Source organism: Urocitellus parryii, chromosome 8 (genome assembly GCF_045843805.1).
Source record: "Urocitellus parryii isolate mUroPar1 chromosome 8, mUroPar1.hap1, whole genome shotgun sequence".
NCBI lineage: Eukaryota > Metazoa > Chordata > Mammalia > Rodentia > Sciuridae > Urocitellus > Urocitellus parryii.
The window spans coordinates 16,510,635-16,529,956 of NC_135538.1; the positions used below are offsets into that span (position 1 = coordinate 16,510,635).

General features: G+C 36.7%; 2 protein-coding genes across 2 annotated transcripts in view; one reads left to right on the forward strand and one right to left on the reverse strand.

The window, feature by feature from the left end:
- Lrp11 (LDL receptor related protein 11) overlaps positions 1-4,505 on the forward strand; it is a 44,338-nt gene extending 39,833 nt beyond the window's left edge. The window contains exon 7 of the mRNA XM_026401957.2: positions 2,680-4,505. Coding sequence (XP_026257742.2) covers positions 2,680-2,834 — 155 coding nt within the window. The 3' untranslated portion in view covers positions 2,835-4,505. The remainder of the gene's footprint in view (positions 1-2,679) is intronic.
- Positions 4,506-9,798: 5,293 nt separating this feature from the next.
- Pcmt1 (protein-L-isoaspartate (D-aspartate) O-methyltransferase) overlaps positions 9,799-19,322 on the reverse strand; it is a 42,373-nt gene continuing 32,849 nt past the window's right edge. The window contains exons 7-8 of the mRNA XM_077801720.1: positions 17,311-17,527; positions 9,799-10,635 (exon numbers count right to left, since the gene is read on the reverse strand). Coding sequence (XP_077657846.1) covers positions 17,348-17,527 — 180 coding nt within the window. The 3' untranslated portion in view covers positions 9,799-10,635; positions 17,311-17,347. The remainder of the gene's footprint in view (positions 10,636-17,310; positions 17,528-19,322) is intronic.

Here is a 19,322-nt window from a genome sequence, read left to right on the forward strand (position 1 = left end):
AGCAACTCGTATGATGGCACCCCCTCCTTCCTTTTCCTCCAGCACTGAAGGAAGAGGTGTCCCTCCCTTCCAAGGCCAGTCTCTCCCCTTTCTTAATGTATCCCTTCTTTCCTCAAGTGTGTTTCTCCATCATCTAGTAATTCTTGGTACTTTTAATATGTTTCCAAACAAGTCTGAAAACACATCCAGAGTCTCTCTATTTATTTAAAAAAAAATAGCATCCCTCAGTCTACAGACTCCTGGAGTGAATTACAAGCTGCTAACCCAGTGGATTCTCTGGGCTTCGCCTCACTTGACCTCTCGTAGCATTTGACCCAAAGGAGCCCTTCTTTGTGGACTCGTCTTTTCCCTCAGCTCCCAATACCCTTCCCTCTCAGTTGTCCTGCTACTTCTCCAACCCGTCCTTTAGTAATTCTTCTTCTGTCTTCCCCCAAGATGTGGGAGTTTCCCAAGACCTTGCTGCTGGCCTTCCTTTCTTCCTTGCTCACTGGCAATCTCATCCAGTTTCGTGGCTGAGGTTTCCATCTTCATGCCAAAGGTCTTCACATATTTAGACCCAGATCAACCAAGAGCCAGGAGAAAATTCCATCTGGATCACCTATAGGCATGTCAATCTGAGAGTTTGTTTGGAGGGTCTAGCAGGGGAGCACAGCTACTCATATACCCTTGACTGAAGGACAGTCCTCCTCTATTGGGGAAGGTTGTCCTCTTAGACTGAGCCTGAAGCTTTGGAAGCAATGAGGGAGGAAGGGGACAGCCACCTAGCCAGCCAAATCAGCTGAATCAATTCAGGCAATTAATGGGGTGACAGATGTTTTAGCCAGATCTCCTCATATCTAGGCATGTCAACCTGAAAATGTCAAAAACCAAAATTTCCTCCCTTACCCACCTCAGACAAGCTCCATCATTATGTCCAAGTCACTACAGCAAAAATCTTACCAACCAGACAGATGGATTAATCCTTTTTACATCAGTACTTCATGTGTAATTTTGTCATGGTAACTTTAATATTTTATTATGGATTTCTTTTTTTCATTTATATATCTGTCTATAAAGACTTAATATAATTCAGAAACAGTTTTATTTCCCTTTTGGAAAAGTGGGTACCACAGTGGTGAAAACTGTAGGCTCTAGAGTTGTCCTGTCTGGGGTGGTATTCTAGCTCCCCACTTTAATAAGCAATATTAGACAAATCATTTAATTCTTGATGCCTTAGTTCCCTCATTTATAAAATGGATAAAATAACAGTACCAGCACATGTGGTAATTGTAAGAATTCAATGATTTGAGTTATAAAGCTGGCATTCTTAGATTAGCTTATCTTTGGGAGATAGTTTTATTTATTTTTAGTTACCAAAAATTGCTAGGTGGGCATGGGGAGGGGACTCCTGTGATCCCAGTGACTTAGGATAGCAAGTTTGAACCCCCAGTACCAAAAAGAAAAAAAAAATGCTTTTCTTTTATTTTCAGCACTTAATTTCATGTCTGGCACATGGAGAGCTATCAATTAATGCAGAATGAATGAATAAATGATGAAAAAAATGTTACAGAATGAGCTTACACCATGAAGATGTTTGTGTCTCTAGTTCCACCTGTTGCAAGACAGTGCAGCTAAAAATAGTTCTCCCATGTCATCTCCAACCCTGGCTTGACTGCAGAGCACAGCAGACTAGGAATAGAGCATACTGGGCTTGAACAGAAGCCTGATCTGGGGCATACTGTGCCCCTTCCAGACTCTGCAGGCCTTTAAAACCTGCTTATAGTGTGGTGTTTTACTCCAGTTACATGGGGAAAACTAAAGAGATGTTTTCCTTACTTACTCATAACCAAAGTTACATTAGCATTTTTTTAAGAATTTTTTTTACCTTTATTTTCTTTCTTTTTGTGACACTGGGGATTGAATCCTGTGCTTCACACGCACTAGGGAAACGCTCTACCATTTTGCTACAACACCAGCCCCTATATTAGCATATTTTGAAGTTAGTTTTCAACAAGGTTCTACTGGTTTAACTGGGCACAGAGGCATATACCAATTATCCCAGAGATTTGAATGGTTAAAGCAGGAGGATCACAAATCCGAAGCCAACCTCAGCAATTTAGCAAGACCCTGTCTCAAAATAAAGATTAATAAAGGACATGGGATTTAGCTCAGTGGTAGAGAATCCCTATGTTCAATCCCCAGTACCAAGAAAAAAAAAAAAAAAAAACAGTTCTACCTAGCTGAGGGTAGGTTCCCTTGACTCAGGAAAGCCCTAACCAGAACCAGAAAGCAGAAGTTAATCCATGCTGAAGAGGGAATGATCATGTGTGAAATGTATATGAATCCATCAATGTGGTCCATATCTACAATGAAAACATTTTCTATAATTGGAATGTCTCTCACAGGGGATTTGAGGGTGACCTTACTGCAATGTCTGTAACCAAAGATACAGATTTAGTAGTATGGTAGATGTAGTTAAAAAGTCTGGATTTGAGACTTAGATCGATAGATCCTCAGCATACAAGTCAAACACTCTTAGGAAAAATTACTTAACCTCTGTGCACTTTAGTTAATGTGCAGAGTGATGGCAATACTAACTTGAACTGTTCAGATTAACTAGTGCATGCAAAGCACTCACTGTGCTGTCAACAGTAGCTATCACTGTTGCTCATCGCCCTGTTTGTTTCTAACCCTCCACAGGTGCGGTGCTACCCTTGGCATTGGGTTTGGCCATCACTGCTCTGCTGCTTCTCATGGTTGCTTGCCGGCTGCGCCTGGTGAAACAGAAACTGAAGAAAGCTCGTCCCATTACATCTGAGGAATCTGATTACCTCATAAATGGGATGTATCTGTAGCAAATGTAAGCACTTAGGGGAAGAATGTGTTTCATGTACAATTTATTCTTTTATTAGGTTCTAGTATTTACAGCCTCTTTTTTTTTAATTGGCAAATCACAAACCTTTATTTACTATAGAAAGATTATCCTTAAGTACATGAAATATTTCAATAGAGAGAAATTCATGTGATTAAAGACTTTTACAGATCTAATTCTGATTTACTAAATTGTCCCTAGAAATAGAAATTTGTAGTCAGCTGAGGCAGTTTTGTCAGTATCCCCAAAGATGGCCTCAGAGTGGTGGCATTCACCCTTAGCTTTTGAGATGTGGCCCACTGGGCCCTGATAGTACTGGGTCACTTTAGGAATAGCTTCCTGTGGCGCTAGTCTTCTTTAATCTCCAATGCCCCATTTTTCTTTTACTCTGAAAAACATGTTCCTTAGGATGGATTTCAAGGAAGTTTATACTCTCAATGAAATGTTACCTATGGCAGATATACATTTTACAAATCTTTAGAACAGATGAAGCCTGAGGATAGAGGAAGGTGGGTTCTTCCCAATGCCTTTGACATCATGTCATGTAGTTGGGGGCCTCCTTAGGCTGATCTTCAGAGGGGAAAAAAAAAGCTAGACTTTGGATTAAAAACACCTCTAAGACGGTTATGAAGTGAGATAGGAAATCAAGGTGGAAGTAATTCTGGTGGCCAAAAAAATTAACAGAAACTTACCTGAGGACAACTCTAAACATTGTGTACAAAGTATTTTTGTCAACAGGTGGATAATTAATACTTTGTGATTTCTGCTCACCACTGTTCCATGGTCCAGCGCAGCAGCCCATTCATACAGTCACCAGTTTTCAAGATGAGTATTTTTTGATGAAAGAAAAACACCAGGATGTTAAATGGATTTGGGGGTACAGCTTTTATAGAAATGTCACCATGTTTAAGTGACAGCAGGTTATTTGATCTAATGGAACAAGCCAGGTTTTTTTCTTCCTTTTTGAAAATGCTATCCAATATTATTATGACGTCAGTCAGCTAGGGCCAGGCTCATGTGTTCCAGAGTAGAAAGCAGTGTTGCACAAATTCATCCTTAGAGAAAACTGGCATTCTGTCTTTCCTTTCTAAATCTGTAGGTATTTAAAGACAAATTATTTCATACACATTTAATGCCAGGATTAGATACACTCTAGAATAATTATCCCACTGAGAGGAATGTGTGATGCAGTGCCTGTCTATGCTTACATGATGTTCCTATTTATATATATATATTTTTTTATCATAAGACAAATCTTTTAAAACACTTGAAAAATACTCTAGAGTCTAGTAGTTTATTTTTTAAAAGGACTTAATTTGGGTGGGAAATATATCAAAACACTTTAGCAAGTGGAAAGATCTAGAAAAACCAATAATCATTTTTGTTTCCTGAAAAACTCATGTTTTTGTAGAATGTTTAGAGTTGAGCAATGATTTAAATTTCAGTGGCAGTTTAAGAGAAATGGACTGTGTGAATGAATTTAATATGTGTGTACTCCCTGTGATGCTGTGCAGTGTCTTTATACAGAAGGACGTCACCTATAGCCATACCCAATAAAACTGATAACGCATACATCTATCATCAAACCTTTTATACATGTAGAAATTAATAATAATTTAGGATCGCTATAGTACTGATTTACTTAAGATGTCCCATAATGTCCCATATTACGTAAACAATATTCCTTTAATAAATTGTATTTTATTCTTAAGCCTTTTGAAAATCATTTATTATAGTCTGTAAGTTGCTATTGTGTTTGGGTTTAATCATTCCAACCCCATTTTACAAAAAGGGAAATTGAGGGTTGGAGAAAAGTGACTTGCTTAAAGTCATATAAAATATTTGGGGTTAGGGAAAAGGAAAGTGTACAAAGTATTTTTATCAACAGATGGACTGAATAGGACTTTTTAAAGTCATCTTACCTGTGATTATCTGATTGAAGGAGTTCTGCATTTAAGATAATTCAAAAATAATTTTTTTAAGAGAGAGTGAGAGAGAGGAGAGAGAGGGGGGGGGGAGGAGAGAGAGAGAGAATTTTTAATATCTATTTTTTAGTTGGTGGACACAACATCTTTGTTGGTATGTGGTGCTGAGGATCGAACCCGGGCCGCACGCATGCCAGGCGAGCGCGCTACCGCTTGAGCCACATCCCCAGCCCTTCAAAAATAATTTTAAAGGGAAAGAAGATGTCTACAATTCACTTCTCACACCTTGTCCCTATATTTCACATCTTGTTTCCTAAGGCCCACTGAAACCATCTTCCTAAAAAACTTGAAATTTATCTTCATGCTCAGTACAAGTAGACAACAGCTACTTCTCCAGCCTTCCAAAAGCATTTATGTGTTTAATGTCACCTGAGTACCAAATATGGTCTTTTCCATAGAAAGACAAGAGAATTTCTTCATCTTTCTCTGAGTGACTCTGAAACCTGGGATTTGGCCCCACAATCCCCCATCATGTATATCAACACCCTCTTTCAGTCACTGATGGCTGTTTTGTTTAGTATATTTTCCATCAACCCAGAGATGCACATTTCCATCCGTCCCTCAGTTTGGCTGTTCAGACCTTGTTGATGACTTTAACTCAATCTCTCCTATGGAAACTCACCCACCACACAGAAACATGTGCCTAGAATACAGGCAGCCTACCTTCAGATCCTCCCTAAACATCATATCAATTACATTCCTTAATATGATGTGTTCAAGAATCTGAGCCGGAGCTGCTGTAATTTGGGGTCACTGTTAAATTACATCATCCCCAATTTCACATCTTGTTTTGGGGATTATACCACTTTCTTCCTAGCAGAACTACTCTAATAATTTGTTTTCTACAGCTTTTTTTTTTTTTGTATTAAAGTTGAATGAGAATTTCTGACAAATAACGGCTCAAGCCAAATAAAGAGGAAAAGCTTAGTATGTCGTTCATAGATGTCCTCATCTCACTGGCTTTTTAAACATGTTGTGAACTTCTTAGCTCCTGGCCCCATTTTCCTAGCTCTTTTGCCCTAGTGAAATGTACATTCTTTAGATAAAGAGAATATTTTAAGTTATAGCTACTTCAGTGGCTAAATATGAAACCACCAATTATTGAAAATAAGGCTAGATATCTTCATGAATGGATTGAATGGTTAGAATCGAGCCTTCTATATTTATTTAGGTATCAGCGTGTTTTTGTTCCTACTTAATTCTTTTTTTTTTTTAAGAGAGAGTGAGAGAGGAGAGAGAGAGAGAGAGAGAATTTTTTTTTTAATATTTATTTTTTAGTTCTCGGCAGACACAACATCTTTGTTGGTATGTGGTGCTGAGGATCAAACCCGGGCCGCACACATGCCAGGCGAGCGCGCTACCACTTGAGCCACATCCCCAGCCCCCTACTTAATTCTTGAACCATATCAGTTTTTTATTCTTGTATGTCATAAATGCAAAAACACATGAAAGAAATAAACATTATTTCACTTAAGCATCTTCTTATAAAGTTATTTATATTAAATTTAGGAAAGTCTCAAAATAATTTAATGGAAAGGTAACATTTACCAAAAAAAAAAAATAGTAAGTTTGAATATAAAGGTCTTTTAAAAAAGTGTTTTCTTTGGGACTGGGGTGTAGCAGAGTATAGCATGTGTACATACACATGACTAAAGATCCAATGATTCAAATAAATCAAAAAGTGTTGTTCTTAACATTTAAAGAACAGTTCCACAGGTGAAACTAGGGACTCAGAAAACTATCTGTCTCTAAATGTATTTATTATTCAGAGGTTTGTGTACTGAAGAATAAAAGAAATCAGAACTATGGACTATCCAGTCTGAGGGCACTTTTTTTTTGGGGGGGGGGGCTAGTATCAGTAGATGACCCAGCAAGTCTGACCTTTGCTCAAATCCCCACCTGTGCCTTCCTGGCTTGCTTTATCCAACTGTGTCCCACCTCCTAATTGCTCACAGGGGCCAATATCCTAAAGAAATGAGAGCTCTTTTCCCCAGAAAATATCTTTTTTCAAAACCAATTTCAAGGTGATATAAGTGTTCACATGTGCAGTCTCTTTGATTTAAAATGTAATTTCTACGCAAAATCTTGATCAGATAGTTACAATGGGGAGAAAAATCCTACATAAACAAATAGTGGCAGCAAATCATTTTATGTGATGTGATCCACAAAGTACTCAGGGTATGGAAATTCAAACCCAAAGGTCCCCATGTACCCCATGCCCCTGGACTGCTGCCCTCTCACACAATGTCTTCAGCACTGCCATTACAAAAAGTGGTTTCCTGTGATCCCCATCCTACTGGGATACCACCAAAGTGAGAATGAATCCTTCAAATGAAGCGGTCCCTGAGTGTCCTCTCATGTTGAAAGAGAAGGAAGGGAGGGAACAAGGGAAGGAGAGAAAACATCGCAGACTCTCAGGGATTCACTAGCCCAGCACAGCACCATGAATGCAGTGATAATTTTCTCTCCCACCAAGCAGGGGAAACTTCATAAAGAGTCCTGGCCCAAACACAAAGTCAGTTAAAAAAAATGAAGCTCAAGGGGGGAAACCAACAACTACCATTGTAGTAATGAGAGTGTAACAATTAATAATAAGAAAATTATTGGACTTGATTTCTTTTTATTTTATTACAATATACAAACACAAACTTTCTTGAGCCAGTTTTCGTCAAGAGGGATTCTTTCACTGGCACTCTATTTGAGCCACCCTTTAATGTATAGCAGGGACAAAACACTGTTATCTTTCTGAAAAATGCTCTAAGAAATCCAGAGACAAGTGAAATTCAATCAGAACTCACTTGTTTTACTGAATATAGTTCAAGGACAGAGTGAGCTGCAGAATAATAATGAATTATATGCCTCAAGAATTTTAGCACTTACCTAAAATAAGTTATTGGTCCACTGAACCACACTTAGAACTTTATTTTTAAAACTTCCCATGTTTATTATTCATTTTTAATATTAGTTACCATATTCACATGAGTTCTTCGAGTGGCATGCCAAACTACTGGAAAATTTGTTAACATTTAATTGAAAACCAAAAAATGCTTACCTTTCTAATAAGATAAACAAAAAAGGAGTTATTTCCTAGCTAATAATCACATACCAAGAATAGCTTTGAAGAATTCATGACAATTCATTTATTACAAAAGAAAATCCTATTTTAGAATTATTGCATTTTTAAGATGCTTTAATATAGGTACATTGAAGCCAATTTAAAAAGTTTCATTGCCTTTTTAAATTTTAAACAATGACATTTTCTAGAATTAGGGCAATGGGATTTTGAATATTTGCATGAACAATAGTAATAAATTATTTTCCTCCACATGTCATTTTCTTCTGGGAAAGAGTTAAAACCCTCAATAGAAACTCATGCTTTTTATTACTTTTTTTTTTTTTTTTGGTACTGAGGATTGAACTCAGGAGTGCTTTACCACTGAGCCACATCCCAGTCCTTTTTCTATTTCTTACTTACAGACAGCATCTCACTAAGTTTGGTAGAGCCTCGCTAAGTTGCTGAGGCTGACATTAAACTTGTGACCCTCCTGCCTAAGCCAACCAAGTCACTAGGATTGCAAGTGTGTGCCACTGCACCCAGTTAATTATTACATAAGTTTTGGCAGCGAATTTTGTCTTTAATAAGGTTAGAAAAATAGACAAAATTTTGTTTCAACATATCTCATTAGACTGGAACTTCTTGAAATATTTTCATTGTTGCCCTCCACAATATACCATTTTTATTAAGGAAAAGTAAAATGCCAAATTATGACTAAAGATTAACGAGACATTTCTTATATGTTGACTACATTCATATATAATTCAGCTCTCTTAAAGAAAAAAGTTCTAAGACCTAGTTAAAATCTACTATTCCCATGGCTACCTATTTAGTAATACTCCCTCAAAATTCATCCTATTTATTCAACACGGTGAAATTTTAATTCTTAAAAATGCAAAGTCCAAGATGCTTGAACAATGCTTAAATGCACTGGTCTGTACCATCTGGGTAGCAGTTTTGTCTTATCATACTTATAAACTGTCTCTGCAATTAGACTGCAGACTTCTTGATAGTAAGGGTCTTTTTCTATTCCTAAAACCTAACATAGAAATTTATATAGAATAAAATGTAGGTATAATGGATATGATATAGACTAGAAAACACCTCACGTAACACTGAGTCCTAGACGTGAAGGTTTCCATAGCCAAGGGCTTAGAAGTGACAGACAACAGTAAACTGAAGACAATGGTAAAATTACATTTTGGGGCATCAAATAATGCTAGATTTCCTTGTCCAAAGCCTTAGCCAAGAGGAGACACTTGTGAAAAGATGTATGAATAATTTTTAAAAGCCATTTTTAAAGCAGTAATAAACATTTTAAGAGCAGGGAAGGGTGAGTCACATGCTCACTCAGGATCTCCTTGGCAAAAGTATGCACACTTTACACACAGGAGGGCACTGCTGGACATTCTGGTTCTGCTCATTCTAGAGCTTGTAATAGTTTCTCAAGTTCTAGAACACTAAGAAAACCAAGATCTTATAAAATCTATAAAACTACAACATGTAAACAAGATCCCCAAAAGCCGGCACTTTCTTAGAAACACATTTCATAGGCACTATAATAATAAATCTATATATGAGAGGTGGGTTTTAGTATGTTTACCCTCCACTGTATTCTTCCCTGACAATTAAGTCAATTCATTCACCCACTCACTGATTTGGCATTTATTTTCTAAATACTGCAAGATGAGTCCTGGGTTAGACCATCAGAGAGAAATGGTGAATGCAATGTGGTTCTTGCCCTAAAGAAATGTAGTCACATTCCACAATGTACAGAAGAATTGGTGCTATTTACCTATTCAGATTTCACAAATCAGAGAAGCAATTTTTCCTTCATGGTCTCAATCAACATTCTGGATCTTGTAGACCTAACGTTCTCCCTTCTAGAGTCAAACACCACCAATGCCTCTTTTGCTTTTAACTTTATTTGGCAAAGCAGCACTGCATAAGCTGTGCAGAATCCAGCACACAGCTTACACAGCATGTTAGATTCATATACATTATCAGCAGCAAACTAGAAACAGAAAAAACAATACTGAACTACAAGTCTCCTATTGGTTTTAGAGAGAGAGGGAGAGGGAGATGGGGAGAGGAGAGAAAGGGTGGGGGGAGCTATGTCAGTTATGTCCAATCTGAACAACTGAGTGTTGATAGGACATTACCTGCCATCTTCTTAAGTTTCAGTATTTACAATGCCTAGTTTCAAGGTAACAAAGCAGCTGATTGTATCTACAACATGCTATTCTATGATACCACATCAAAAGCTTTAAAAAGAAAGCTCATCTCTATTTTCTTAGTAGTCTCTAATAGACATCCAAATACCAAGAATCTTAACTTGTGAATGGTGGTGTTATCTGATGCACAAAAGAAATCTCATAAATTAATATCAGAATAGAATTAAGTGTCCAAGAAAAGAAAATTCACTCCTCAAAAATCAATTCACAAACTAACTGTTTCATTTTGCAGAAACCCTTCTTTTAATATTTTAAAGTAAAACGTGGGCATGTTAAAGTAATAACACACAGATTTATACTTTATATCCTTCCTCTACCATTTGGCTCTGTGCCTCTTTGAAGAATTAGAAGACCCTACAAAACCACAAATTTCATGCTGAAAATAACAGTGTAACAAAGTCCAAAACAAGCTGTGATGCTATTGGTTTTCAAAAAGCTTTAAGGACTGAGATGAGCGATCCACTGCAATATTATAGACTGGTCAAGCTGATGTTGCTTTACAGCTCATCCCTAGGGGGAGAAAAGAGAACAAAAATGGTTAAGTACAAGTCACATACTATAAAATTTGGCTTTCTAATAGTTTAGATACAACACTCAAGTCAGCAAAAATGCACCGATCCCCAAGCAATGTAGTAAAAGAAATAAAAGCACAAACACGCCCAAGTCAAAGCAAAAATGGAAATCAGTCATTTCAAACATCTTTCATGCTACTCCAAAATGAAGTACAAAGCCTAAAGAGCCTGAGTTCTTTATCTTTACTTCTAAAGATAGATTTCTTCCTTTAAGATAAAAAAATTCAGAAAAATTATGACTTCTAGATCTAGGATCATTTTGCTAATGCTATTTTTCATAAAATAACAATGAGTATTCAGAATTTTTTTATTGTTACATTCACAAAAGTGGACAAAATTATGGTCTTTTGCTTAGAATGTCTGTTAGCAATTCCAGAGTGGGTCAATATCAACCCAAACTCTCTGGGAGAAAGTGCATCATCTGTAGGTATAGTATACCTGTCAGCTGACTTCATAAGGCAGCTTTATCAGCTCCAAAAGAAGCCATTCACTCAGCCAGGTGGAGCACTGTGCCAGCAACTGCCAGTGAGAGGAAGGAAGGAATAAAAATGCAGTCTAAAATAAATTGAATGGTATATAAATTCTACCTCAATAAAATTATTCAAAGTAAAAAAATAAAACATCAAGAAAAGCCTGAAAACCTCATATTTGAGGATAATCTGAGTGACAAAAACAATGTTAAACACTCAAGTACTTTAGGGGTAAAGAACATTCTCTTTGCAATTACATCTCAAATGATTCAGGGAAAAAAAACCCTTACATATACATGTATAACAAATGAAGAGGGGTCAGAAGGCACAAGTGGAAAAATGGAAATAAATGGTCAGTGACTCTGGACATTCAGAAGTTTAGTTTTGAAAAAGTTGCTAAAATGAATTTGAAGGGAAGTTGAACAGTTTATATTTCATAGGTTAAATGGTCTATTGGGTTTTTAAACTAAATTTTATAAATAGTACAAGAAAATATCTTAAAAATAACTACTCCCATACGCTGCCTTTATTTTATTTGCGGGAGTGGGGACTGAACCCAAGGGTGCTTAACCTCTGAACCACATCAGAGCCCTTTTTATTTTTGAGACAGGGTCTTGCTAATTTGCTGTGATTGACCTCAACTTTTAAGAATTTCTTCTTGTCTCAGCCTCCCAAGTTGCTGGGATTGCAGGCATGTGCCACGGGGCCTGACCAGTATTGGATTATCTTTTACATGATAATATTAATTCTGTCTCTCTTATATCATGTCCTAATAACAGCTTATAATTCTCATAAAACAGCTTTTACTTAAGATTCATACTAACATTAAAATAGTTAGTCTACAAAAAGTTCACTTGCAAACTGTTCTGTTTACCAACTAAAATAAATTAACTGTGCTTTATAAAATATGATTTTTTTTTCAGTGCTGGGTATTGAACCCAAGCCACATACATGCTAGACAAGTGCTCTACCACTGACTACACTCTCATTCAACATACTATATAAGTTTTTTTTTTTTCAGTTGAAGTTGGATACAAAACCTTTATTTATTTATTTATTTAATATGGTGCTGAGGATCAAACCCAGGGCCTCCCACGTGCTAGGTGAGCACTCTACTGCTGAGCCCCAACCCTAGCCCCAGCATACTATATTTTTTAAAATAATTTGTATTTTATTTACCTGTTACAGACATTAAAGATAATATAAATAAATTCTAAGGTCCCAGCAATAACTTAGAATGTTTCCAAATAATTTTCTTTATTTAAAAAAAAATTCTTTAATAAAGGAAAGGAAATTAGATTTATAGAACCAAATTTTAAAATTTAGGGTACCAGGAAAAGCCAAAAAATTTGTTGCCAGAGCATGTCATATCCCAATACTCCAAAATCCATGCAATGTTAAGCTATTAAATTTTTCCTAATGGGCTGGGGATATAGCCCAGCTGGTAGAGAGCTTGCCTTGCATGCACAAGGCCCTGGATTCAATCCCCAGCACCACAAAAAAAAAAAAAAAAAAAAAAAAAAAAAAAAAACTCAATGTTAAAAATTCTGCATAGCCATAAATTTCTTTATGGAAATTTGACTTATATGCATGGGTCATTTACAGTAAAAAAAAAAAAAAAAAGTACTGAGCTATGTGTGGCAGTATATGCCTATATTACCAACTGTCAAGAGGCTGAGGCAGGATGATCACTAAAGCCTGGAGTACATTACCAGCCTACCAGCCTTGTCAACAGTGTGACTACCATCTCAAAAAAAAAAAAAAAAAAAAAAAAATTAAAAGAAAAAAAGAGTATAACCAAATATGTGCTAAATATATTAATAACTGTATAAATTTATTACATTAGGTTTAAATTACTTCACCCTAAACATCTAGTCATATTCTTTTTTAAAAAAATGTTTTTTGGGAGGATACTGGGGATTGAAATCAGGAACACTCAACCACCGAGCCACATCCCCAGCCCTATATTGTATTTTATTTAGAGACAGAGTCTCACTGAGCTGCTCAGTGCCTTGCTATCGATGAGGCTGGCTTTGAACCCATGATCTTCCTGTCTCAGCCTTCTAAGCCAAAGGGATTACAGGCATGTGCCACTGGGCCAGGCTAGTCTTATTCTTTATTAAGAACAAATAAAAAGGTATACTATCAGGAAATAACAATCAAAATCTAGAAATGTTTCCTAAAAATTTAATGAATTCTCTAAGGTAATATAAACTTCGTATGAAGTTATTATGAGAAACATTTTTTAAATGTCATAATGCTATAGGATATGTGGAGAAATAAAAAAGGACTATATATATTCTAGGACTTATACTCTCAATCTTAAGAAATGTGCAGTTCAGGGATAGGGCTACAGCTCAGTGACAGTGTGCTTGCCTAGCATGCGTAAGGTCCTGGTTTCCGTCCCCAGCACCAAACGAAACAAAAAAGCACAATTCATCACAACATCTTTTTCATTTATGTGTGGCACTTTAAGAAGACATCAATAAATAAAATGATTACAGAAGGATAACCTTGATGTATTCCTCAGTTTCATAAATCAGAGACGGACTTATTGCATTGACTCTGGGACTATTAAAAACAAAAATTAAATAAAACATTTACCAGCAGAGGAACAAAATATTGATTCCTACATACTTACTTAAAATGCATATTTAGAAAGTATTAAATTCCTTAAGTAACTAACACAACTTTCACATATCTACCATCATGACCACAGATTCTAGATCTACGGGCCTGTAGATCTGTATTTCTCTCTCCTTCTATTAGTATCCCAAAATTACAAGCAACATTTTTCCAAGTATAAGGAGACACAAGCCTATTCACTTTTGGAGCTCTATTTGATACAAAAATTCAATATGCCTATAGTTGTTTCAATTTATGTTTATTTTATTTTTTGTACCAAGGATTAAACCACTGAGTCACATCCCCAGCCCCACCTTTTTAAAAAAATTTTGTGAGACGGGTTCTTGCTAAGTTGCTTAGGCCCTTGCTAAGTTGCTGAGGCTGGCTTTGAACTTGTGATCCTTCTGCCTCAGCCTCTCAAGCCACTGGATTACAGGTGTACAATTTATTTTTAAAATAGAGTTTGTCATATTTCCTTGGCAAAAATTGGGTCTCACCATCATCCAAGCACTGCAACTAGCCCTGGAAAGCTAGAAAAAGGAGGAGAACATGCTGGTGATGTGTCAGAAAGACACTATGATGAATTATTAATTAAACCTGAGCAAACAACAGAAATCATATAGCCTGGCAAGAAGCTGACCAAAAAACTTTGTAACAATTTTCAAATGTGAGATGGACATTTAGAAAATAGTGTTGATATTGTAGCTATCAATTCACTTCTTTTTATCCTTACTACCATTACCTTGATTCAGGCCATCTCATTTCACCCCTGAATTGCTATGAACATCTGTTTCTGACTAGTTTTGTCCCTTTCCAATTTACTTTCTATGTAACAGCCAGACTTGTTTTTCTGGAATATAACTCGGATAACTTCACTGCCTGGTTTAAACACTTCAGTTACTCTCTGCTGAGTCTTCCTACCATACACTGTAACTGCCTGTTGATCATGGTCTTGGTTTGGATTATGTGACTATAAGCTCTATAAGCTTCAATGTTAGAATGAAAGAGTCCTAGAACTCAGTGCCTTCCATAGTGGGTAAAAACTTAATTTCATGAATGTTATTCAGAATGTCCTTAGCACTGACATATAAAAATCTGCCATTGAAATACATATGTGTTACCTGGGGGGGGGGGAGAAGTCAGTCCTTAGTCAAGTACAGTGGCATACATCTGTAATCCCAGCTACTTGGGAGGATGAGGCAGAAGGAAACTGAATTTGAGGCAAGACTGGACAACACAGGGAGACTACATAAGGGAAAAGGAGGGGAGTAGATGGGGAGGGGAGGGGAGGGGAACCTCTTTATGAAGAAAAAAGAAAACAGTGTATACATAGGGGCTGGGGCTGTAGCTCAGCGGCTGAGCACTTGCCTAGCATGTGAGGCACTGGATTCAATCCTCAGCAGCATCATTTAAAAATAAATCAAGAGTGACTGTTTGAGATGGGATGTCTGAGCTCTTGAAACTGCCCCTTCGTTGTCATGAGTGCCAGTAACTACCATTCCTCAGTTGAAAGAGCATCTCAGGAGGTACTGGACAAAGTGATTCTGCAGATCCTGAACTTCTGCCACAAGTGTGACTGATGGGGGAATGAACTTGCTAGCACCTGTTCTGGGTTGCTTGTGAACACTTTCTCATTTCCCAAATTAAAACATGCAGTTTTTTAATTATATAAATGTATTTTTTAAAAAAATACATATAGAGAATTAGGGCCGGGGCCAGGAAGGACCTTAACAAGCGAGGGCCCAGGAGCTTCAACTACATTAGCTTCATGGTAAATCCACCTCTGGTTATAAAGATAAAATGCCTTTTTGTAATTCATTCCTCATTAAATTTTAGGTCAGATGTGTTCAATACTTTATAAATTGAAACATTTTAAATTTATAAATCTGATCTTTTACTTGATATCAAATTTCAGTTATTTCAGTAAAATAGTTGTCCCTTTTATAAACAATGGTAATGTTTATACAATTATATAATTTTCTAAGCATACTTGAAGCAAAGCGAAGGCAGGTTGTTATTAGCTGTTAATAACTACAACCGATGCTAACCAAAAAGACTGGTAGTTTTTAAAATGATTTTTCTAAGAAATAGCCATAATCCAGAACAGAATTCAAATGAAGCAGCTAAGCTATAAAAGGAGAGGATAAAATATAATTTTTAGTGAGATATCTAGGAAAAGGCCAAGTTGAATTTAGTTAAAACACTATTTTAACAACTGAGTTAGATTCATTATCATTTTTACAATTAAACATTCATTCAAAAAATGGCTTTCTTTATAGAAAACAAATCAAGGTCTACCGAGGTTAAATTATCATTTACTTACTAAAAAAACAGTTATCTTAAAAGCAGAATATTTTTGTCAACTGAAAATAGATTCTAAGACAAGGAAAATGTAAAGCCTTCCTTATAAGCTGGAGTTCAACTTCAAGCATTTAGTTAATGGCACTCCCATGTACTAGTTGCATTCCCTCTCACCAAAGGGAGGAGGGAGGGAAGAAAGGTGAAGAGAAGGAAAAGTTTTGGCCTCAAACAGAATATTCCGATTTTTCTGTAACATAAATTAAAAGCAGGGCCAGCTACTGTGGGAGCATGTCTGTAGCCCAGCTACAAAGTTCAAGGCCAGCCAGGCAACTCAGTAAATCCTGTCTCAAAATAAAATTTAAAAGGGGCTGGCAGTATGGATCAGTGGTAGAGTGTTTGCCTAGCATGCAAGAGGTCCTGGGTTTAATCCCCAATAATGCCAAAACCAAACAAAACCAAAAAACACCACTGAACAAAAGCAGGCATTATCTTCACAATGAACTTCACACATGCTATGAAGACTGTTGCCCTGTATGGGGCTGGCCTCTTTGTGAGACTTGGGCATTTACTGAACAGCTTCTATAGAATCCTTCCCCTCCCCAGGAATATAGCCAGAATAGCTTAAAAATTGGCTGGTCTAGTATACAGAACAGTGAAAACTTCACTCAATGGTGAATCTGAAATGATGGCTCTCATACATCTATGAATTGAATGAAAGAAGGAAATCAAGCCAAAACTTAGAATGTCCTCTCTGGAATTCTGACACTTTCAAAAACTGAGATAACTATATTTTTCTCCTTCTTTCTTTTTGCAACAGTGCAACAGAGAGTGAATGAGGCAGGAAATGATGGTCCTCTTTTTCCAGACCAAAGCCTGTTTCCATGCCCACGCAGCAGCTATATATGTTTCTATATGTGTATAAATGATCTACACATATAGAAACAGAGTGGCAGATAATGAATAAAATATCCTTAGAAGGTACTGAGCTGGGGTTGAACATCTCTTAAAAAAATAAAAAGAAAGAAGAAACACCATGTGCCAATCAAGACTCACCCATCGCTTCCAGAGATATGAGATAAACCAAAAGAAGGGCAGACCATGCAAACTTTTTCACATTTAATGTAATGATTTTTTGATGTTTTAATGGAGTAGCATGAAGGTGGCAATCAAAAACACTGCTTCTGTACTCTAATGTCTTAAAATCCACACCCTTTCACCTTGCATGTGTGGAAGAAGTAAGAGCAGAAGAGAAAATCACTTCCACCTGGACCACTGCTTCTCTTTATCTGTTAAAGGCACATATATCACTCCCATAAGAGGTTTCATTTTGACACTGCCATCTTGTAGCTTGTCGTACTGCTCCAACATTTGATTTCCACCTGCAGGACCAACTGGCAATATCAATCTTCCACCAGGCTTTAACTGGTCTATTAGCTAAAAGAAAAAAAAAAAACAAAACATAAGCACTTGAGTTTATGTTAACAATAATTTGACATCACTATAAGCAATGTTCAGTGTGCAGAAAGCAGAAGTGGGCTTTATTTAGCATGCATCCTTCAGGATTAGTTTCAGAACATCTCATGTATATCAAACCACATTACTCAAGCCCCTTATATAAAATGGCACAGTATTTGCATATAACCAATACACAACCTCTCTTATATTTTACCTCACTTTTAAAATATTTTCTTTGAGATATGGTTTTGTTGCCACGCTGGCCTGACTTAGCTTCTCAAGTAGCTTCGACTGCAGGTGTGTGCCACCATGCTCAGCTTCTCCTATATACTTTAAATCATCTCTAAATTACTTATAATACCTGACCCAAGGCCCACATACCACTTCATTTGCATGGATTCAGAATAGTACTTGGGATACAGCAAACTCAAGTTTTGATTTTTAGCAGTTTACATTATTTTCCCCAAATATTTTCTCTTCTCTCCATGGTTGGCTGAATCTGAGAATGCAGAACTGGCAGATACAGAGGGGCTAATTATACATACTTGGAGTGTTTTACCACGACTCAACTCATTCATTTACCTCTCAGCCTCCCCTACTAAACTACAAGTTCCTTGAGGATAGGGACTGTGCCTCTGGCCCAGCACCTAACAGCACCTGGTACAACTGCAGTGCTCAACATGTCTGAACTGAACCACATAATAGAGCTACCCTCTTGAGAAGGCCAAGCACAAAGCCGAAAATTCTGACTGTATGCCTGTTTCAGATCTTTGTGATTATTGTAGAATCTAGGGCATCATTGCAGCAAAGATAAGGAAGCTGTAGTGACATGACTGAATTTAGGATTACTGGCACCATTAGGAGGGAAGGTAGGGCTAGAGTTCTATTGCATTAGAATGAGGACATCTCTATCAAGGAAGAACTGAAAAGCCCCTTTATTCTGAAAATATTTAAATCATATGTTACCATTTGACTATAGCCTTACAGATCACCATTATTCAAAAACAATAAAGAAGAAGACTGACTTTAGATAGAATTACCCCAGGGAAGGGTGCCCTCAATTAAACTTTGGTTGACAAAAGTCTATTTTAATTTTTTCATTTTAAGTTTATCAAAGAAATACTAAATTTTAAAACTTATAGTAAAAACACAGATGGTTTCTCCCCAGACCCAGTCTTATTCCCTAAATCCAGTCATTTTAAATCCTTTTAGTCTGGTCTTCTAGTATTTACCTTTATATTTCAAAATACATGCTAGATAAGGATTGAGATTTAATATACAATCTACTTCCTTCCTCCAATTTAACCAATCATAATTTTTCTTTAAAGCCATTTTGAGTTATGTGTACATACAGTTTCTTCCTGAGCCATGAGGTACCCAGTGATTGCTTCCTTTCTTATATAATAGTTTTATTTTCCCTCTAACTAAAATTGAAGTCTTTTCTTTTTCATTTACTTAATTTGTAATTGTCTCTAAATGTTTCTATTCTTCAACAGCTTCTTGATGAAAATTTCACTTCTAAGAGGTGCTTTTTTTGGTCTTGTCTGTAGAAAGGTCTAGATCTACTGGGACTTGCCTGTACAATAATCCTGGGAACTCCTATTACCTCTGACCAAGATACTCTACTTCTATGGCTTTCTCTCTTTGTTGGTTTTCCCTACTGTCTCTCTCTTCCATCATTTCCTCATCTTTTGATGAAATTATTAAAGCACTTCCTCCAGAAGCATTTTGTGATATAGTGCATAAAATGTGAGACAGATTGAGCTTTCCAAGT